At 35.6% G+C, this 22,610-nt stretch overlaps 3 protein-coding genes across 4 annotated transcripts; 1 reads left to right on the top strand and 2 right to left on the bottom strand.

The window, feature by feature from the left end:
- Window positions 1-1,648: 1,648 nt before the first annotated feature.
- LOC141901721 (Fanconi anemia group D2 protein-like) lies at window positions 1,649-12,878 on the bottom strand. The gene is given in 37 exon segments (XM_074789150.1): window positions 1,649-1,943; window positions 3,474-3,581; window positions 3,751-3,897; window positions 4,257-4,406; window positions 4,505-4,543; window positions 4,631-4,702; window positions 4,790-4,883; window positions 5,060-5,282; window positions 5,476-5,603; window positions 5,720-5,833; window positions 5,917-6,164; window positions 6,283-6,399; window positions 6,480-6,549; window positions 6,628-6,743; window positions 6,837-6,894; window positions 7,006-7,117; window positions 7,204-7,312; window positions 7,403-7,518; window positions 7,716-7,846; window positions 7,896-8,027; window positions 8,130-8,206; window positions 8,745-8,898; window positions 9,030-9,089; window positions 9,167-9,216; window positions 9,903-10,010; window positions 10,109-10,240; window positions 10,339-10,473; window positions 10,580-10,850; window positions 10,924-11,006; window positions 11,095-11,199; window positions 11,309-11,521; window positions 11,821-11,905; window positions 11,995-12,105; window positions 12,191-12,241; window positions 12,326-12,378; window positions 12,654-12,721; window positions 12,855-12,878. Coding segments are annotated over 37 exon segments (4,131 nt in total). The 5' UTR covers window positions 12,874-12,878; the 3' UTR covers window positions 1,649-1,871.
- A 1,308-nt stretch (window positions 12,879-14,186) lies between these two features.
- On the top strand, window positions 14,187-17,908 carry LOC141902020 (leucine dehydrogenase-like). Of its 2 annotated transcripts, XM_074789649.1 has the most exons (10): window positions 14,187-14,334; window positions 14,548-14,875; window positions 15,002-15,108; window positions 15,202-15,323; window positions 15,662-15,787; window positions 15,901-16,100; window positions 16,226-16,321; window positions 16,410-16,553; window positions 16,651-16,740; window positions 16,829-17,908. In XM_074789649.1, exons 1-10 carry the CDS (start codon window positions 14,225-14,227, stop codon window positions 17,015-17,017), a joined length of 1,512 nt encoding a protein of 503 aa, XP_074645750.1. In that variant the 5' UTR covers window positions 14,187-14,224; the 3' UTR covers window positions 17,018-17,908. The 2 variants fall into 2 exon arrangements, with proteins under 2 accessions (XP_074645750.1, XP_074645751.1); XM_074789650.1 differs by lacking the exon at window positions 14,187-14,334 and having other exon boundaries at window positions 14,784-14,875; window positions 14,946-15,108.
- Window positions 17,909-18,516: 608 nt separating this feature from the next.
- On the bottom strand, window positions 18,517-20,681 carry LOC141902331 (progestin and adipoQ receptor family member 3-like). The gene is made up of 7 exons (XM_074790001.1): window positions 20,595-20,681; window positions 19,863-20,193; window positions 19,612-19,774; window positions 19,385-19,537; window positions 19,105-19,302; window positions 18,907-18,997; window positions 18,517-18,821 (listed from the first exon to the last, which is right to left on the bottom strand). The coding sequence occupies exons 2-7, from the start codon at window positions 20,186-20,188 to the stop codon at window positions 18,697-18,699; spliced, it is 1,056 nt and encodes a 351-aa protein (XP_074646102.1). The 5' UTR covers window positions 20,189-20,193; window positions 20,595-20,681; the 3' UTR covers window positions 18,517-18,696.
- Between the last annotated feature and the right edge of the window lie 1,929 nt (window positions 20,682-22,610).

The raw sequence follows: 22,610 nt of genomic DNA, 5'->3' as shown, positions 1-22,610 counted from the left end.
TTCTGAACAAGCTTCTATGGTGGAGAAATTGTAAGCCGACAGTAGGAAAAAGTAAAAGATGCTGAGTAACTAAATGCTGAATAAACTTCGACTTGCTGTTGGATAACTTTGTTGGTTTATGATTGATTCTTATCAAAGTACATTGGATACACAGATAACTAACTATTTAATCGTTTATATCAAATTCTGCCCCCAATTTGGCAAAAGGTAATGTTTAATTAACTTAACCACTTCCAAGGAATTTTTCTTCGGCTAGTAATGCAAAGCAATCAATGTATTCATGTAAACAAGCTTTAGCATAAATTCAAGATATACTTATAGCTCATTAAAACAGATTAGTTAATTGGTAACTGGATTTGAGTTGGTGTATGTTAAAAATACCTCGCTAAATCCGATTTCATATTGGTTTTACTACTTACCGTAACAAGATATTAAAATTGTGCAACTAATCCTGCTGCGTATAAAGAAATATCCGCGCGTACGTAAGCTCTTTGTAGTGTTGGTCGCTTGAAGTTATTCGGTCGTACTTTTGTATCGATAAGTTTTTTTTGAGTGCCAGATGTGACGACACGCAATCGTAGGTTTAGTTTCAGTTTCGCTGAACGTATATATATATATGTATGTATGAATATTAATAAATTTAGTATAGGTGTTCAAATACGATATTGTAGTTATTAGAACATTTAAAAAGTCGAATTGATATCATCTATAGATATACATCATGTTTTTAATATATGATATGGTATGTTACATCATATCCCTTTTCAAAGATATGTTATAGGAATTGAGTTTATGTATAGAGCTTTTACATTTTCCGAATGTAGAAAGGCAAAGAAAGAAAGCTATGGTTAGTGTGTAAGTTTTGTAAGTAGATTAACATTTTTTTTTCAAATGATATATCTTCCAGTGGTACGCAGGTACGTGGTCATTTAATGACCATGTAATGATTCATAACTCACGGGCCAAAAATGCTCGAGGTATCGCGGCTAATAGCTATAGTTACCTGGGGCCAGTTGCTCAAAAGTTGGTTAGAGCTAACCAGTGGATAGTTGACATAGTGACAATTAAAAGTTTATTGTTACTATGGTATCTATCCGCTGGTTATCTTTAACCGACTTTTGAGCAACCGGCCCCTGGTGTTGGTAATTACCAGTTCGAATTGACTAATGTACCTAAATACATGTATTTTCGCTAGCAGTTCTAATTTGTGTTTATTGGTGTGAAGTAGCATATTTATTCCGGTGGCTGCTGAATCAATAGTTTTGACAATATCAACTCCACAGTTTCAAATAATTAATCAGTCTGATGCGTATATGGTGCTTCGGGCTCTGGAATGATAAGGAGGGGTCCATCCACGCCTCTTGCTATAAACACTTTCCATTAACAGGCATTTTTACGTATGTAATTTGTGTAGAATGTTGTCTTCTTGTAATAAATATTGAATGTTGAAAACAAATTAACAGGTTTCAAAAACTTTCCTTATAAGAATTTGACCGTCTCCGAAAATCCACGCGTGTCCATTCAAATCAGAAGTACTCAATAAACACAGGGGTTCGATTCGAAAGATGGCGATCGTAACTCTTTAAGACGTTTTTCCCATATACTCGTTTATTTTTCATAACAAAAATGAAAGCATAATCATCTCGATAAAAAATAGCGTGAATTTATTACAATCATTTGTATGTCAGTTGTTTTCAGTTTCTCTTTCGTCAAATGCAAAAAATCGATAGAAAATGCATCTCAATGTAATTATAAATGCAATGCAAGGGCGTTCACAGAAATCTTGTCATATACATTGTAGCCTATATATACACGTATATCATGCAATAATCTCGAATTACAAAATAGGAATTGTTCATAAGTGATTGTCTTCAATACGTTTCGCTGTACGATTCGTCACTTCCAGACCCGGAATTGTCCTTTTCTTCTTCGGCATCCATTTCCTGCAATCGTGAAAAATAGAAGTTGATTGAGCATCATGTTTAGAGTTAATGGTGGATCGCATTAACATAGCCGCTATCCAAAATTGAATCCGATTTTTAGATTGTTCCCAATAAATCGAATAAGTCCGAATTGACCAGGGTGGGGTTTACTGTATTAACCATACAGTCTTCAGGTAATGATTAAGTATTTCCATAGGAACATTAATCCTAACAGTTCAAATGCGCTCGTACTTCGTTATCTACACCTAGCCTATCCGGTCTTCTTCTAAATCTCCATATATATAATGGCACATCTATATCAATGTTATAGACTGCAATATAATCAGACTAGAAATTACACCCAGCCCAGAAGTGCTTACAAGACACAGTACATCTCCCTGTATTTCTTAATCTATCAACCTCCCTTAAAATGCATATTTCAAACACTCATTTCCTTTAGCTCCTTAATCTGAAGCAGTAGTAAGTCTATTAACAGTCTTCTCCTAAACTAACATTTGGTGTGATTTGAAACCGAATACTCAATAAGGTTTCCCAGTGTAAGTGTTTTCCGATGGAATTTGACCTATCTAACGGCAGTACGATATGCTATGATATCAAAAATCAAAAATATCTGCGAAATATCTAACTCGCCTATTGATTCTACCTGCCAATTCATAATTGAAATTGCAGCAAAAGAAAATGTATTCACAGGAAATTGTTTTCTAGATTATCAGTCTAAATTCTTGGACAAATCGCACTAAACCATTGCGACAGTCTATTGGAAATTTGCACATATGTGCATACTATATGCATACAATAAAGCATTGGGTTCAATCCAATTTAACAGCTGTTTTCAAACTGAATAACTCAGTTGTCTAGCCTTATATACCAGCTCTGGGTCCTTTAATATAGATTAATGCACAATTAATTTCCTAATGACTTTGAAACAAGAAACTACACTAATCGTCAATACACGTATTGATTAGCACAATTTAATTCCTGGACGAGATCCTCCTTGGAAAACGAAACCCTTGAATTCAATTTCTAATCTGGATCAACATTATCCAACTAGAAAAAATGGGGAATGGAGATATGGTCTATACAGCAACATAGAGAACAATTTTTTCAAAAGTTGTTCATTACATGAGTGTCAAGGCTCGTTTTCAACAGCTGAACTATTTACGGTTGAAAGGCTGACACAATGACGCAATGTAAAATGAGACAGACTGGCATTATGACAAATGGCTTAACAAGGAAAACACGCCACTTGTCTCATCAGTGGTATCTAGGTGTGGTCCAATGACAGTGCTATAATTAGCCCGCAAAGTTGAAGAGTGTAATGATTAAATCTCAAAATGCCTTACATGCTTAGAAAACAGATAAACAGTTCAAATAGTTCAATAGTTCTTTTCCCCTTGGCTTACAGTCATTCTCTTTGATATTCTTGTATCACTTATTATCGTTATTTCACACTTCACCTTGAGCATCAAATAATCTTATCATACGTTCTTTTTTCTTCAATAAGAGTCCGAATTCAAAAACGGTACTTACAACTTCACTTTCGCTATCGTCGTCTAACAAAGCCTCTGGAATATCATTGCTTGTATCATCTTGCCCACCATTCGTTGCCATGGTACTCTGTGAAACGATTTCTTCGCCCTTTGTAAAAATGTATAAAAAAGCACATTCATAAAACGACACCAAACTACACCATGTAATTTCAAACAACAGTATTAAAAGAAAATCAATGCCTTTTAAGTATCATTTTGACACATCAAACAATGTCAATCTATTTCAGATGAAACTGAAATGATAATTTAATCGTTACCTTTAGGTCTCTGTTTTTAAGATTTCCAAGCCAGAAAGCCTCGAGGCATTTGTTCACGGTCAGCATTTGCTTCACACGGCAGACGAACATTTCTAAACACTTCTTCACAGGTGGAACTTGATTAGTTAGCGTCACATCCTTCATAATCTGAAAAATGATGGGTGGATATTAAGCTTGAATTGTAGTAACTAATATGATTATTAAAATCATTTTTATCATCAAAATTCAATTGATGATAGGGACAGAGCCATTAAGGCTGTTCATGGGATGTCCAGGCATCTACGATGTTAATGAAATGCAATTGAATTAATAAGTTAATTCTATCAGCAGGGACAGATGCAAGCGCAAGAAATGGTTTTAGCTTTGAACCATATATTCAACAAGAAACAATAAAATTAAGATAATTGTCGCTCATTGCTGGTACTAGTATTAAGTATCATACGCAAATTTCTTAAATCTTGTTTTAAGTATAATCAGGCGCTTGTTATTTGCTAAGCTTCCTGCACCTTTGAGTGACCACAGATGTGATGTAAGGCTCTTGTACTACTCTGTAGATTCTTCAGTAAACTCTGAACGTCCTCGCGATGTGTACGAAATACATTATCGAGTACAGGCATTCCATGTCGCATAAATATCTCCAGAAACAACCGTCCAGACTGAAATGAATCAAAATACAAAATTTGAAAGCTCCACAATCTAAATATAGTTTACATTATGTGGGTATTACGCGACTAATGCAAGATTCCTAACTCACCTTCAACAAAGAATTCAGGTTTGACCGGGCATCAAAGGCCTGAAATTAAATCATAGTTCATTATAGAATAGTCCAATACTATAGAAATAAACACCCATTAAATGAGATCTACGGCATATTATATACCTTTATTAGGTTTACTAATATTTGGAATATACGAACAGCCAGATTCCACTTGACAAAATATTGCATTTTCACCTGCAACCAAAATTTCTCTAAATATTATTGAACATGTACTGTAAACTAATGAATGGGCTTGAATGCATGGGAAAACAGAAATCTAACCTGGATTCTATCCGTCAATTTTACTGGATCCAAACTTCTCACACAGTTCACAAGTTCAGTCAACATTGATCGGTAAAATACAGGATAAGTGCTCCTTTAATACATAAGACCATGATAACCTTTTAGTATTTTCGATCATTTGAGCCTTACAATTACTAATCGAAAAATGTGGCTTGTCTACTCAAGATATCTTAACTAAAATCTCCGTCCAGTGATATCTAAATGCACCCTATGAATGAATTATACGTTTTAACAAATAATCCCTTATACCTGTTCAGGGTAGGATAGGTTGTAGAGCTAGTGTTCCTATCCCCTTCTAAAATCTCCGGCATGGCAACTACAGCAAGATTCTCCAACGCAGCCAGATTGTCTTCGGAGTAAGTAAGAAATAATTTGAGTAATGTTTGTAAATTTTCATTGCACTGTGACCCTTTCTCCCTTTCACCATCTGCACCCATCCATTCTTGATGTAAGAAGCTTTTAGCTAAAGCCCCTGAAAAACGACATGTGACATAAGTATCTCTATCGAATGCCAAATTTGATCAGGAAACTCTACTAATAAGAATCTTAATCAAAGACTTAAGAAGACATTTATCGCAATATACAGAAAGCAGAAGTATTTATAATGTTTCTTAGGCATAATCTTCAAACTGATGAATGGGGCCAGTGTAAGAAGGAAGGCATACCGATTTGTGAATTAAGCTGTTGAATTCTGGCTTTTTTGGCGACAACAACCAGCAGTTTGCAAGTACTAACAGCAGACATCAGTGTAGGTAAAGATGTTGAAAATCCTTCGATATACTTGAACGTTTGCCTAAAAGCAAATTTATTTTCTTGTCACAAATATATGATATGATTTAAATTGACATGATAAACAATATCATTGATACGATAGATGATGTATGTCTCGATGTAATGTTATGAACTCACTTGACCATAGATTGCATGGGAAGCTGAGAAATATTATCCGTGGTAGTACGAGAACTAATGGCTAGGAGAGCATCCTTCAACAGGCTAGTATTCTCTGGCATAACTAAACCATTCCTACAGTTATTTTCATTCAATTACATCACAATTCATTTACCCATAATACCCTAAAATTTTCTTTTGAAATCTGAGTATCTCACCAGCTTAAGATAATTGTTAGGGATTCTAATAGAAGACATAAACAATTCCCAATCTGGATCGCTTCAATCGAGTGACTGCCCGGTCCATCCATTATCCCATCATTCTCAGCCATCAGAGTCTGGAAAAATGCCGAAGCTCCTTCGATATGATCGCAAATTGTAGGCAATAGTTTCACGGCGAGTTCAGCTACACGTTGCGGTGTGTGTAGATTCAACAGCGAAAATCCAGCATTTTTGTCCGCTTTGGTCTAAAGATAATAATCATTTACTTAAGAATCTAAGGAAATTCTTCATCTTGCATGTACATTTTTCATCATTTCATGTAAGGATTCATGTGAATTTTCAGCGATCAGAAAGGAAACGAACCTTTAAAAAGCTGCGTCTTTTACAAACCGAAGCAATTAATGAATGCTCCAGTTTTCGGGTCAAATCCCTCAACAGAAATTCAAGTTCAGCCGGTTGAACCCGATGAGTTGTCATTTCCTAGACAAACAAATCAAACTTGAAATTATGCAGTACCGTAAAATGAATTTATCTACAGGAAAGCATTACAACCAACAAACCTTGTCATTAAGAGAAGACTTAGATATAGCACCACTTCTAAGAATCTTAAATACACCCATGTCTAGCTCCCTGAAAAATAAAAGAATTATAACATACACTAGAAGCCCAGATTCGGCTTTCCTCTGTTGTAGGGCGATTTTGATTTACCTGAAATATTTGTAGTATAACGTCAGATCAACTGTACATGCGCTACTACTGGCTTTATCAGTCGGTTTTTGCTGTGTTTCTAAAACTGATTTATCCTGTATCTGAGTATCCATCGTCTAATATAAAGGTATAAGAGAATGCATGAGCTAAACAATTAGGGTACTCACTGTACACAGAATTATGCATGATCCTGATTCATTATTTATTACCTTATCAAGCTGAGTGGCAACAATGCTATCATCCCCTTTATTTTCTTTACCAGATTTCCTTATTGAAGAGAAGAAACTGCTATTTCAAAGTCTGACGCAATTCACGGTATATGCTATGAAAGAATAATTCATACATTCCTTAACAGATAAAAAATTGATTTAATTTCACCTCTTCTTTCCTCTGCCAACTTTCTTTCCTTGTGAAGTTCCACCAGTTAGCGGAGGCTGAACGTCATCAGATACATCGAAACATGCAGGGGGTGGCTTGAAATTCGGAGTCACTAAACAGTATACAATGCGAACGTTCTTACCGGTATTTCAAACAATGATCTTTGGTTGCGGATAGTTAAGTTGCAAGCGTACCCACCTGCAAGTGCTTTTTGCAGAAGTTTCCGGACCTCTATAATATTGTGAAGTCTGCTGATCACTTTAGCCTTTAAATCAGCATCAGTGACTTCAGCGAAAGAATTAATGGCCTGGAAAAATATAGATATTTTTCCAAATATCTAGACTAAGTCTGACAAGCAGGAAGAAGATTTATCACACCGTAATTCACACAGAAATACCTCAATGAACCAGTTATGAGCATAAAACAATGTGGCGCATATGAGTTCCTTCTCTTGCCGACTCAGTGACTCCAGCTTGTCGTATAAATGATGTGCAGGCAAAATCAATGGGCAACCTTTATCAAAAAGAAATGCATTTTCAGTTCTCGAATGTTCACATATATATGTACCGGTACATCATTCAAACAATTTGTAACAAAATGATAGAAATACATTCTCATGATGACTGTGACAGGCTGGCCAGGAATACATACAACCCACATCTACGATACTTAATCAGTAGACATCCAACAGGAATATGAATGATATTTACCCAAAGTAGCACTGATTTCTTCCAGGTCACCTTCATGAGCCTGCGATGTGCAGACTTTCAATAATCTGTACTGTGGAACAATACACAATGGCGAAATAACCCTGCGGTACATAAGACATATAGATATTTATCTGCAACCAAAAAACAACCTAAAGATCAACTAATGATGATGGTGGTTACCTCGAGTTTTTTGCTTTGTCTACTTTAGATTTGGAGAGATAATTAACAGCAATTGGAAGAATATTTACGGCTATTCCACCTTCTGAATCGTCATCCAGGTTGTACAATATCTCCATCGGTAGAATATTTGTTCTAAAATCATATATAAAAGTACTAATTGTTGATATATACATATCTACATTATTTCAAATATAATTTTCCAGATGGAAATATGTATAAGGTGCATAGGGTTACCCTAAGTCTTCATCTGGTGTATAATCCACGACAACATCATCTTCAAAATCTTTTATAACATTATCATTCACCCAGTTCTGAAAAATTACACAAATTGGATAACAACTTAGGAACTGACTCTTCACTTCTGTTGGCGTTAAATTTTTCTCATGACAAGGTTCCTACAGATCATTCATTTCTGGATATAAGGAGTTTAAGAGGAGAAAATTTCGAATTTCAAATTTCGAGGAAGTGTCTGCATCACTTTCATATCTCAACTACAGTAAACTCCTCCTAAATCGGTACATCTCTCTGCAAATTTTTATCCTTTACACTTCTAAACTTGGTTTCTAATTCAGTAACTGCCTAATTGGGTAAAAAAAATACAGGTACCAACTGTATCGATTAAGGGGTAGTCTACAATACAACTACAAATTAGACAAAAATTTCTAATTGCCTATTTCTCAAAATTGAAGGAGTTTTGGGCATTTTGTTCAAATTAAAGGAGTTTCAAGCACCTCTAAAAGCATTTTCTGTTTTGAAGGAGTTTTAAAGGAATCAAGGAGTCGTAGGGACCTTGCATGAAAGATTTGTGGAAGGTATTTTCCTGGCAACTAAGCCTGATCTCATAAGTACTTCAATTCGCTGGTGAATGCAATTCCTCTGAATGAGATTCGACAGTTCGTCTATGAATAAACACAAGGCTTCGGGGAATTTTGTACAGCTCGTGTTCACCAAGTTTAACAAATTCACAACTTGTCTGAAAATGTCATCCGGTAGTTTTCCATTTCTGAATAATAAAAAGATTGAACTTAATGCAAATTGACCTACCTATGAATCATGGTATAGTAAACATAGCAGTATGTAAGGATTCCCTATCTAACAAACAAATCTAAAAATCTAGGCTTTCTTAAGACTTACCTATCTCGTCCTAGACACTTCACCATCATTATAGCACCTATAACTCCCATTCTCTTATATCTACAAGATGCAATATATGTATCATATTGTGTTACACTTTAAGAATCAGGTAGAAAAAGACTTGACTATAAACTAACTTGAGTGTGTTATTGGACAACTGCTTTCTGACGATTATATGCATATCATCCTGGCAATGAAAAATGAAAATTTAATATCATACAGCATTCATTATCTAAAAGCATACTAAAGCGAATCGGTCAAGGGACATCAAGCCCACTTGGTGAAATGCTTGACAATCTGACAGTTTCAATTATCAACACAGGTGAACAAATACAGTGATCGATGAAACTTATCACAATCATAGAACTTGCTAGAATTTTGCAATTTAATGTGGTTACAAAATATGCATACAAGTAGGTCCCAACTTATATGGAAAAACCATGTTATTCCATTATTCAACTCCCTCTGGTTAACTTATACAGAAACCAATTACCTTGAAACATGTCATCAGCTACAATTTTGCTACTGATCGTGGTAACAAAACATGCCTAAGTACCAATTATATGTGAAAATACCATGTTATTCTGCTATTCAACGCCCACTGGTGAACATACATCTAACCATGAGCAGTTTTTAAGTGGAAATGTGTCCAGGGGAGGTACATGCATAAACCGTGTACCCAGACAATCCATTGGAATGCCTACAAAACTTCAAAACCTAAACTGGTTCCATCTACTGGCAAATGGACGGTTGGATAATTTGAATGAATGGATGAAAAGCCCACAGGGACATTGGTTTCCCATGTGGACCAAAAAGACAAAGACATTTAATACCAATAGAAAATCTTAAATGATTTTCAATAACTTTCCTTACCTGAATCAGAGTACCTTCATCTTGGCTAGAAAAGCCTAGTATGCTGAGGGTGGAATACAATTTACGGATCTGACCCATGGAAAGATTGTCTAAATGATCTAAAACACCCTGAAAAGAGAACATTCACATATTAACAGCAAAATTGTGACAAAAGAAATATCGCCTATAAGCTTTTTTTTGGAAAAAAGAATGTTTCAATTACGAACCTTAATGAATATGGCAAAAGGGCTCAACAATTTGAAGTGTTTTTCAGCCAAAAAACCGAGAATATCTAATGATGAATCAACTTCACCTTCAACACCACTACCAATATGGGTAACAAGATTAGCTATCACTTCCTAACAAAAAGATAATATCGACAGAACGTGAAAACTTTTTAAGATAACTGTTTCTTCAAAGTTGGATAATAAACAAGTGAAAGTGTTCATATTATTACCTGCTGACATGCTGTATCGAAGTTTATAACGGCTTGTTTGTACATAGACATAGCAAAGAAGCAAATAACAGGTTCAGGGGACCGCAAGAGAACTTCAGCAAGTGTCAATATACTGTTAAAACAATCACGCAGTATCTGAAAATAAAAGGTGCAGAGCATATCTTGCCAGGTGCATTCTGATGAAATAAGAGGTTTGCCTAACTGAACATTATACTCAAGATTTCTATTAATAAAAACATACCTTTCTGTATGATCTGAATGCCGTCTGCAAAAGGTTCTCGGTAAAGTGTCCTGCTCTAATCTTGTTACGGAACAAACTTTCGACGGCATTCTTCCTCTTTGACTGGGCATTATTGTATAGAATTAACAACAAAAATACATCGATGACACAGTGATCTGACGCCGTCCGCACATCCTGAATTACTTTAATCCAAGCATCTGCAACACTCTTACGAAACAACACCTCCATTTTGATTGCATCGAGAGTAAGTGCTTCACAACCACGTTTTGAGCTGCAGAAAAAAAGCATGAATGAGCTGATACAAAGCAATATAGATAACAAAACATAAATGAGGGATTGTGCACCTTTCTGACATTCTGTTCTGTTGAGTGACAGTTTCTATCGAAGTTGTGGAAAAATCTAATTTTCCTCGCATGTCTTTAATAACCTGAAATCCATTGAAAGAATAGAAACTACAAACTTTGATGAGAGATTTAAATCTAAATCGAACTAGAAAAACTAATTTTCGTTGTTACCTCTGCTGCATCCTGTGAGCCGATACTTTGTAGCAGAAATTTCACCACTGCCGGTAAATCTTCCACATCCATAGACGCCATGTTACCAATGACTGAACTTCGTACCTACGTATTCATAAAGAACAATAGCATTGATTCACTGGATAAGAATCATGGATAGTTAGATCTCGGGGTAATCAGTGATTACTCCAAGGTTATGTAACTCATGGCAAACCTCGGTGAGAAGATCAGCCTTTAGGTTTAGATTTGTCAAAGCATCGAGAATAGGCACGGTAAGTTCTCCATCAGTAATGAGCAGGTCTCGTAATTTTCTAGCAATTTCACCATGACTCTCATCATCTACGAGCTCTGGAATGCAGCCGATAATTTCTTTCTGGACTTCAACAGACGTGACGCAAATCATGTCGAACATTTTATCCAAGCATGCCTTCGTTACGAAAATGGAAAACAAGATCAAACATGAACAATCTATTCGGAAATGATAAACTGATCCTAAGTATCAACCAAATCAGATATCTTCAAAACAGCTAGTAAAGATTTCACGAAAACCATTAGAAAAAGAGCAGCGAATCAATAAGGATATCCACCAATGTTTAAGTTTTTCATGGCGATGAATATTCAGTCTACGTTACTGTCTTACTGCAATGTTGTTAATAGTTTCTTGTCCACCCAAAAGAAGATCCATGAGTAAAATGACTATATCAGCGAAAGGATTTTACGTCTTACCTTCGAGTCCACAACAAGATCTAACCATCGAAATTGATTGAGCATAAGTTGAGGCAGATTGATGGACTGTCCAATTTGAGAAGGCCTGAAAGCGGTAAGTTAGACATTCAATAACAGTTTACCTTTCATCATCTAAAAGGCAGTCGGGTCATTATGTGTATCTGCCACACTTACTCATCAGCAATATCCATCAATTTTTCCAGTAAAATCGACATTAATTTCGACTGCAAACAATCTACGCCTAATAGAAGGCGGATCAAACATTCCTGGCGTCCACCGGATGCACTGAAAGAATATATTGCAAAAAATGAAACAACCAAATAATAGACTGAGTAGGTATGAATAGACTTATCAGTTTAAGATTTTTTACCTCGCATCACATTCGATGGCTGTTACAGTCGGCATCAGAGATGACTTTAATCTGTGAAAGGGTTATTCACATTAACATTTATATCAACAAATAAATGCTTTTTCCGGCATTGAAATTCGACTCATTATATCATACCTGCTTGAATCTGTGATGTGCTCCTGGAATGCCTCAAGAAATTCGTCAATTACCTATTTTATGAAGGAAAACATTATCGGTTACTTTTAAGCTTTTATGCCAGTAATCTAACTCGATAATTAGTCAATCCATGTTGATAAGTTTAAGAAGGATTTTTTTAATCTTATCTTGATATTTTTACAATTCACTTAAAATTTATGGAAAATACAATCATCAAAACACATTTCTTTAAAACTGACTTAATTACTGGTCCAAAATAATTCAGATTTATAATTCGTGTTCTATAATGGCAGGCTTAACAGTAAACTGATAATCCTTCATGACTCACTTGAGGATAGTTATCATTTCGTTCCAATACATTCAGGATATTACGTTGAAAATACACTTGTCCAACACCTACAAAATGAAAAATATATGGTCCGATTCAGGTAAGAAGTGTACCAATAATTACAGAATATTAAATAAATGAGCAATGAATAAATATCTCATCAAATGAAATTGAGCAGGTTATGAAAACACTACCACATACGTATTTCGTGTGGCCGCATTCCAGCTTTAAGGTTCAGACCAGCTTTCTTGACCACTTTTCCAAAAATGGTTTGATCATTAAGGTCATCAGCATTCAGCGCTGAATGCTTCTTTTTTTTAACAACTGAAATAGGAAAGTCATCAGATTTACAATCATTTATAAGATTTACAGATTGACGTATAATCTACATTTTGTTCAATTTCATTTCATACACACTGCAGAGAGGTATGAAATATTTTGGAAACCAAAAAAGTTTACATGCGTTCAAACAACACGAATGATACATCCGAAAAACAGGTTAAACCTGGCTGGATAGTTGGCTGTTGTTATGACTTACTACACAATTTAAACTTATTATCATGCCTATCTTATTACTATCTTACCTCTCTTAGAAGAGACAGAGTTTATATCATCGGAGTGTCTTTTATTCATCATGAATTTTGATGGTCAATCACTATCTATATGGCAATCATTCAGGCCACTAGTTAAAATCCTACATTTCCTAGAGTAAAAATAAGAAATTTCAGAGTTAAATATATATATAAGCACATATATACACGAATTAGATTTTGGCTGTTGTTGTGAGCCAACATCTTATCTTAGCTACATATTGAGAAGTTTTTTGTCCCACACATACCCAACCAAACTTTTGACAATCAAACCTATAGGAAGGAGGGGTGGGGTTATCCTAGTCTAGTACCTAGCCGTTGTTCCCCAAACAACGTTTGTAAGGGAACCGTAACAACGACTGGTATTCAGACTAGGGTTATCCCAGTACATGTGAGTCAGACAGAGTGGCTTCACTAGTAGTAGTAGTACACTACAGTGCCTTGGGTTATTAGGTGGAGTGACAAACGGGTTCTCCCGCTGGCCGCTTAGTGCCCAGGCAACATCTCAAAGGCCACCCTGTCATGAGATTAAATGTGCAATCCAATAGGGTTAGTCTTTGGAAACAAAATCTGATTACGTAATTATTGTCATAATTCATTCACAAAATAAATTGGCAAAATAAATAAAAATCGACACGCCACGCAGATTTTGGGCCTCAGCGGTTTTTCTTCGTCATCTTCTCCTATTTTCAACTATGGCAACTTAAATCTGAGCCATTTTGTTCATTCTAGTGCAGTTTTTGGTCCTGCCATACGCTCTTTGCGGCTTTACTAACCTAAATTGTGGTCTCAAACTAGGCGCTATATTTGTACTGGGCAACGACCTTGAATAGCCGTGATTCCGTGATGCTACCGAAAGAAAGTAAAAGACGGATCAAAATTATGGATTAATTTCATAGATTATTCCGTGTTTTATTCCCTAGGAAGCAAGGCCGTCGCACCATCCTCCTTTTGCACCGCCTGTACTTTGCTACAACTGTCATGATTAGACTTATTTTGGGACCATCTTTGCCAGTGTCATTCGTGGGAGGATGCATTAAACGACAGCTGTCAAGTACTGTAAGAGCCCTTGCCAGTAGAAGTAACCAAAGGTAAAGTAATGATTACAATTCGATTTGCTTTATTATTTTGACGTTTGGCCTTTTCGGGCTCTGCTCTGCTTCTTCTGACTCTGACTGTACTAGTAGGCTTCGAAAATTCTAATACCAAGGCGGCAAGGCCTAAGTACGTAGACCTATGATGTATAAAATGAGTAGCTGGTAGCGCAATACTGAATATGCTTATTGTAATTTTTATTTCTATAGAAACCATGACAAAATCATCCAACAAAAAAGCAACCGATTCTCATCAACTGAAGCAGGTAGTGAACAGAAGCAAAATGGCATTATGGAGTTCAAACCCCAACAATTCATTTCATATCTACAAAAGCACAATATTCATCGATGTTTTATGGTGCATGACCACGTGAAAGGACTTCCCATCGTTTCTCATCCTGAACTACAAGAAATAGCTGATTACTTCGGTAATGATCATTACGATTACCGTGAGCACGAAGGCGTTTTTATGGAGCTCGGTAAAAGAACTGGTTGTCTGCTTGGGGCGTTTGTATGGAACACTAATCGTGGACAAGCGGTAAGCGAAAATTTCCCTTAACGATATTCCTTTAATAAACTCATTAATTAAGACTACATTCAATTGACAGATGTGGGTTCGTGATCGGTGTTGGTTAATGAATGATCATCTGAATGCTTATTGCAGTGTGGAGGAATCCGACTTTGGGAATACAAAAATATGGAGGATTATTTGAAAGATGGTCTAAGATTAGCCCTCGGAATGGGAATCAAGTCTGCTTTAGCTGGATTATGGTAAGGATTATTTTGCCTGAATGCATGAGACGTATTGATTATTATCCTGCTTGTTTTCTTTAACACTAATCTAGGGTTACTTTGATATTGTAGGGCAGGTGGCGGGAAAGGAGTGATCGCTGCACCTTCAGACAAAAGCCACATTGATCCAGATTTCAGACAGAAAATGCTATATGATTACGGGGATTTCTTGACATCATTGAATGGCTGTTACAGTATGTATAAGCCTAGATATTTTAATATGTTTTTATACAGGGAACCAATATCAAAAGATTTTATAGGTTTAGAGAACAAGAATATTTTGTCTAATGCTTTATGATATTGCATCATAAGATTATCTTTGGAATAAAAGGAATTTTGAACCAGTTTTGATAAAGCATGAATTGGCTCCAGTTCTATGAAATAGTTTTAAGTACAATCAAAAATACATAAAGAGGTCCCTCTTTATGTACCTTTGGTACAATGCATTTGGTTAGATATTCAGATAGATATTATGGAAAATGCGACATTTGAGAATGTGAAGAAGGTTGATTTTCTGATGTTTCATTTTAAGTCGCTGCTGAAGATATTGGTATGAATGTAGCTGATCTGAACAATGTGCATCATCGAACACGATATACAACATGTATATCGGAAGATCTTGGAGGATCTGGAAACCCATCTGTAGCTACTGGAAAAGGTGGGTTTTAATTGATAAACGTCAACTGTCATCATTCAGCAAAGACCTCAATTCTAAATAAGAATTTCTAATATCATACCATCTTGGCAAAAACATCTTAATTGTCTTTGTAGGCGTTGTAGCTGCGATGGAAGGTGCTTTAGACTTCATGAATTTAGGTGATTTAGAAGGGAAAACGATCGCTATACAAGGAGCTGGAAATGTTGCTCGCGTAATGATTGAAACTTTGTTGAAAAAATGTGTTAAACACATCCACGTTACGGACTGTAACATGTTGAGGGTTCAAGACGCTACCGATTCGTTCAAAGATCTGGTAAATTAATAATCTTATGCAGTCAATTGAGAAATGAGAATTTTGTGGTAATAAGATATTAGCATCATTTTCAAATTTTTATTTATCTTTGATTAACCTGTATTATTTGTACCATGTATTTACAGGCCGGTGGTAGATTAACTGTCCAGAAGGTTCCCCTAGATGATTTGAGTGTACTGTCTTATCCGTGTGATATCCTGTCTCCTTGTGCTCTTGGAAATGTAAGTGCTTGTATCAATGCTCGAATGGTTCTATCTTGTGCTAGAAAAATGTATATTGATTAGCGATATTAATCATGTCAAATTTTAGGTTTTAACCCAGGAGACAATTCCAAAAATTCAAGCTAAAATCGTTTGCGGAGCGGCAAATAACCAATTAGGTTGCGATGACGATAACGAACTGTTGAAGGACATGGGAATAACGTACATTGTTGATTTCTTGGCCAACCGTATGGTGCGTTAATATACATTATACATTTTCATAACCGATACTCGAAGAAGTATCATTTATAAGTACTGGTAGGTATGATCATGTGTATTGTTTATTGCAGGGTATCGTTAACTGTGCTAATGAAGCATTTGGTAGATTACCAGATGATCCTGCGATAATTCGACATTTTGATCATTTGTGGGAAAATTCAGTAAGTTTTTGTGTATGTGAATTGTTAAGATTGTTCATTCCTATGAAGGATGTTGAAATTTAAAGTTCTCTAATTTTTTTCGTTCCAGCTTTTTGTGATGACCAAAAAAATGCTTCAACAAGCATCAGATGAAAATGTTACGCCTGCTACGGCTGCGATGGAAATCGCTGAAAAGTTGAGCCGAGAACTACATCCTATCTGGCCGGGTCGTTCTCAGTCAATCATCAAATCTTTAGTCGAATCTGGCTGGCATAATGGAAACGATTTTTGGCAATGAGTTGAATTCGGTTTTGATATAGTCAACCATTCAGTTAATTGTATTATCACTCATCGCTTTTTCCAATCCAATGAGATTTTTGCGATCATTCTCAAAAGGTACTAATAGCCCCTTTTTTCCTGAATTTTCTCCACCAAAAACTAAACTGATTTGAGAGAAATTTATAAAACTTAATGAATAATGAAATTAATAAAAATAATTCGAAATCTCGGAAAATGGGGGCTTATTCTTAGGGTAAGGTTATGTACTCGTCCTGTGCTATGCATATCTACATATATTTATGGTGATACTTGCTCTTTTTTGATATACTGTGCCATTTTCACATAGATTCTCAAGAAATATTTTTTAAAGTTATTTCGTTGTTCATGTACAATATGTACTTGTTATTGGTCCAGGTAATATGATATTCTGTAATCATGAACTTAAAATTCTGTACGTTTATCTCTGACATTTATGTAATCTTCTTATGATGTATACTCTATTTTGAGAGTCCAGTCTTTTTGTCTTTTTCATTTATATTGAATTATTATGTGTTCATCCAGAATTGGTTTTCGTCTACATTATAGGCCTAGGTGTTCCTTTTATTCATGACATAATATGAAATATATGTTTTTCAGTTTATGAGGGCAGCAGTGATGTACATGACAGGAGACAGACATCCTAAATAATATGCATGTATCACTATTTCATAGATTTCTTGCAAATTTATGTTTTGATCTCGCAACTTATTCTTAAATAAGTTACATGGCTTATGTACATTGTTAGATAACTACAGTACAGTATTTTAAACATAAAACTTAATGTGTGTGCCAGTCAACCTGCATATTTGATACAATAATTACAATTATCTACTGTTATTTTCACTGAATCTCAATGTATCAATAAAGAGGTGAACCCAAACTATATGTTGAATTTTATTTTGGTCATATTAATCTTGGAATATGTTCTTAAATTGGAGTTTTACTTTTCCACGTTAAAACAAAGGAATTTCCCTAAGGAATTTCTTGGTTTTTAATGTTACAAATTATTAATTTTTTATGAATCGTGTATTGATAAAGAAGTGCGTAGTCACCAAAATATCCAACTTTCCTGAGTTGTCCAGGTTTTTTGCAAAATTTGTCAAATTCCCTAATTTTTCTAGATTTTGCTGGTTCTCCGAATTCTCCAGGTCAATGGCCAGCCTGTTGGCATCTATCTTCAATTTACAGAAAAATCTTTCAGACCAGACAAGTTCCAGCAAGCAAGTGTTCGAGGATATCAAATCCTTTTGGAACAGATGATTTTTACCAAAATAATAGTTTGCGGTGTGCTACCTCGCACATCAACCCTCTACTAGAGAGTCCAGCACAATTTTGATGATTCCTTCCGATATATTGCAAGACATCTCTGTTGTATACAATTAAAAAGACCTCAAATATAATCGATAAACGCATGTCCTTGTTAAATGAGCATTATTAATTTATTATTTAAAGAACTACAATAAAAACAATCCCAACAGATATGACGCTTGAGAATAGATTCATAGCGAAACTTAGAGCAATTCTGGGAATGATATTGAAGAGTACAATGAAACCTGGGTATAATGAGACAAAGATTCTATATAAAACAAACTACCGTTATAATAGTTTCAACTTTCCAGCTCCCTGAAGAGTCTTTTGCAATGACTGGTTTCACCATGACTACACACATTGATTATTAATGCGATACTGCAGTATTTCTTTGCCTGCCTGATGCCAATAAAAGAATCCTGCCACTAAAATTACATGCCAAATCTGATGACTAGAACCTAGGAAATCCACTTTGCCTGAAACAAATTGACAATATTTTGTATAAAATTCAATCTCAAAATGTCCTATCTTTTACAAAATTGATTTGATATACACACAAACCTGGTAAACACCTTTCAGGACACTTCGAAATGTAGAAGAAAAATGCAAATAATTCCAATAGATACATTAAGACTACCTTCGGAAGGAACATCTGAAAATGTGAAATGTGCAATACATGTAGTACATTTAATATATTTTTTAGGTAATTAGGATTCAGCCTACCACTTGATAGTTTCACAATTTAAAAGACAGTCGAACCTTAACAATAGTGTGAGACCAGCCTCCATTAAGATATATCCAGTGAGTGGTTGGTATAAGACCATAGGCAACTAGACTGCAGTACAATAATAATCTCAAATTCCACCATTCTGTTGCGGCAAACCTAGGATTAAGCTGCATACATAATACCCCGATACTGAGTATTAACACTGTCAAAAAATAGATATCTCTCCAAATCTGAAAAAAATAGCAAAACTTTTTTCTTGTGGCTGTATCTATGGGTATTCTGCATGTTGTTAGAAATTGCTTGTCAACTCACTGAGAAACAGTAGAAGGCATAATGAACACCAGGTACATAACATCCAATCATGCCAAAAATTATACCAGCAAGATCAATCTGTAACCATCGGCTATTTGCTTTTTCAGAATGGCACATAAACAAGTGAAATCCAGCCGATGATAGCAAACAAAACTGAAAAGCAAACAATGTAGATAAAGTAGAAACAATTTCACTATCTATTTTCCAGGGTGCAGGGAATTAATTACCTGGAAACAAAGAAGGCTAACAGTGATCATGAAATGATCGATGTAAGACCCTTTCAGACTCGGAATGAACACAAAATTGTCGTAGAACATCAGCAGAAAAAACAGGATACACCCGAGAAAATGAGACCATATATTGATTGTTTCATTGCTCCACATAAACATGCTGAAAATATAGAGATAAAATACAAAATTTCAGATAATATCTAACAAACTCTGGAAATATCCTTGTTGATTTTCAAAAGTAAACATACCTTTTTAAACATAGCCCAAAAGGCAAGAAGGCTCTGTAGCCATAGAAAATGTGAGGATTGTTACGCAGAAATTGGGGCAAATCTCGAAAATGATATAACTGTATGTCACCCTCTTGTTTCCACGGAACCTGATATGGACTGTAGCCATTCTCTATTTCAATATCAAGTATCTTGTAGGCAGAAGTAGAAGATTTGTAATATGGCTTTCCATTTCGGTCATCTTTAATAGGTTTTTCCAGCGCCTTGTCATTCATTGTGAGCCTAGTGTTACCGCATCCAGAAGCAGCTCGTGGAACCCAGTGGAAAGCTAAGCTATCTTGTCCCATATCATCTAAAAATATAATTTCAGTTAAATAGGTTTAGGCTACATCTTACAGCCAAGTTTCAAAGGTCAAAAAGTGGTAAGAGTGGTAGGCCTATATTATACCAGTGTAGGTTACTGCCTTCAATCAAAGCAACCTAACAATTTAAAAAGGCTACATACTACTTAAGTAAGTATCCTTACAGCATTACACATTCCTACTGACCACAATGATGCTCTGGAAACTGCACTCCGCCCCTGCCCCTGTGCATCATGCAGGCAGTGGGTTGGTACCACTGTCACTGACACTGAACAACAGCAATCAAGTGATACCGAGACAACCTGGAAGTAGGCATAAAATATGCCTCCTGCTGGTTGTGAAGAAGATACGACACGAAATGATTCAATTAGAATAAATAGTTTAGGCCTACCCCATTTCGTCCATCACCGAGGTACCGGGTGTACTGTCATCAGAAGCAAAAGAGAACTGTCAAATCAATTTGACAAATACGTTTTGCTGTAGGTGTAATGATTATCGCACCAACAACGATGATTCAAAAAAGATTTCAAAATTTAAGAACATCACATGAGGTCTCAAGAGTTTCAAAACGAGTAGCCGAAAGTAAGATAGAAATACGGTTGCAATAATGATGAAATATAATCTTTTCGAAGTGAGTACCAGGCACGCTTCACTGGTTTTGAAGTTATTCGGGATTCGAACCCATTTTATTACAAACTATCCTATCCTCTATCAATCTACTATCTACTGACAGCGCGTTGTTTGAATGGTTGTCCAGACCAGTCTTGATCTGCTGCTGAAAAGAGTGTTTTCGTGTTTTCAACCGTGACCAGCCATTGTACTGACTCTTCTCTGATTGAGTTGGCAACAACTTTCCATTTATTAATGCGCTACTGTTACTAAATTACCTAAATAGTCTGAATACCAGTCGTTGTTTCCGGTTCCAAAAAGCAAAGGTACTAAAAAAAGACTAATGTCTAGCCTATTTATTAATTGATGAGACCTGTTTTTCTGGGATATTTTGCTTACTTTTTGGGGTACATACCTCATTTATGTCTTAACAGAATGCCAAAAGTCGCGGACAACAACTGAATATCCGATATATTTCCAGTTCTGTACCAATTAGATGGATTGCAAAAAGACTCCTTAAGTCCAGTTGAATGAGAGAGAAAATCCTCCATTTTGTGAAATTTCTTGGATTTGAACATTGTTACCATGCCTACGCCACCCTGATTTAGTTGTTGAGACCCCACAAGAAAAATAACTTCATTTCGTAGGCATGGTGACAATGTAAAAATTCAAGAAATTTGACAAAATGGAGGATTTTCTCTCTCATTCAATTGGACTTAAGGAGTCTTTTTGCCAATCCATCTAATTGGTACAGAACTGGAAATATATCGGATATTCAGTTGTTGTCCGCGATTTTTGGCATTCTGTTAAGACATAAATGAGGTATGTACCCCAAAAAGTAAGCAAAATATCCAAGAAAAACAGGTCTCATCAATTAATAAATAGACATTAGAAAACGTAGGATTTCCATCCAGGCGTATTATTGGAAGCAATTTATGAATGCCGATTTTTGCCAGGTTCTAATATTGCCGCAGCGAATTTACTTCAATTTCGTCAAAAACATAGTAAGTAGGCCTAGGGCCTATAGAAAAAAAAACATTGTCATTCAGTAAATTTGCTGCTGCAGTCGCTACAGTTCCAACGGCAATGCCACTGATTTCCACAAAGTTGTTTAAACACTGTTTGTGCGAACCTTCCCCCATAGAATATGGCCCTCCCCCATAGAATTTTGAAATATCAGATGCATCCACATGACAACATCACTGGGTTACTAATCTAGGCCTATTAGGCTATAGATCTTGACCTCTAAGTAATTTAGATAATTTGGTAGAAAGAATTCATCAGGATTAGTGACACAGCTACATGTGACATTGTCTTTTCAGATTACATGACACTCCTACTGATTTCTCCATATACTAGTACACCGATTGGAAATGAATGAGTATAATGTAAGATCTTAGCAAGAAATATGTCATTATTTCTAGAATAGGGGAACCTCTCCTTGTCGTCAGAGGTAGAGCATTCAATTAGATTTCTATTATGTACAGAAACAAGTTCGATTTTTATTTCACGAATTGCAGGTTTTGTACACCCATCAGAAGCTGAAAAAATCTAAAGTTTGGCAAGATGGAATTGTGAAAGTCGATTCTTCAGGAACGAAGGTCTGGTTATTGTTTATTTACCGAAAATCGATTTGCCCTGACGATAGATAATACAGAATTTTATTGTCTTTTGAATATATGTTTAACATAGGTTGTGCTTTATGAAATTAATGGGACAAAATTGGATTCTGTACATCTCAAACTATCACAAAAGGTAAGAATTTAAATGATTGTGTGTCTTTATTTGGTGTCAGTTA

Source organism: Tubulanus polymorphus, chromosome 3, assembly GCF_964204645.1.
Source record: "Tubulanus polymorphus chromosome 3, tnTubPoly1.2, whole genome shotgun sequence".
Classification (NCBI taxonomy): Eukaryota; Metazoa; Nemertea; class Palaeonemertea; order Tubulaniformes; family Tubulanidae; genus Tubulanus; species Tubulanus polymorphus.
This window is presented reverse-complemented; position numbering and strand designations above follow the sequence as displayed.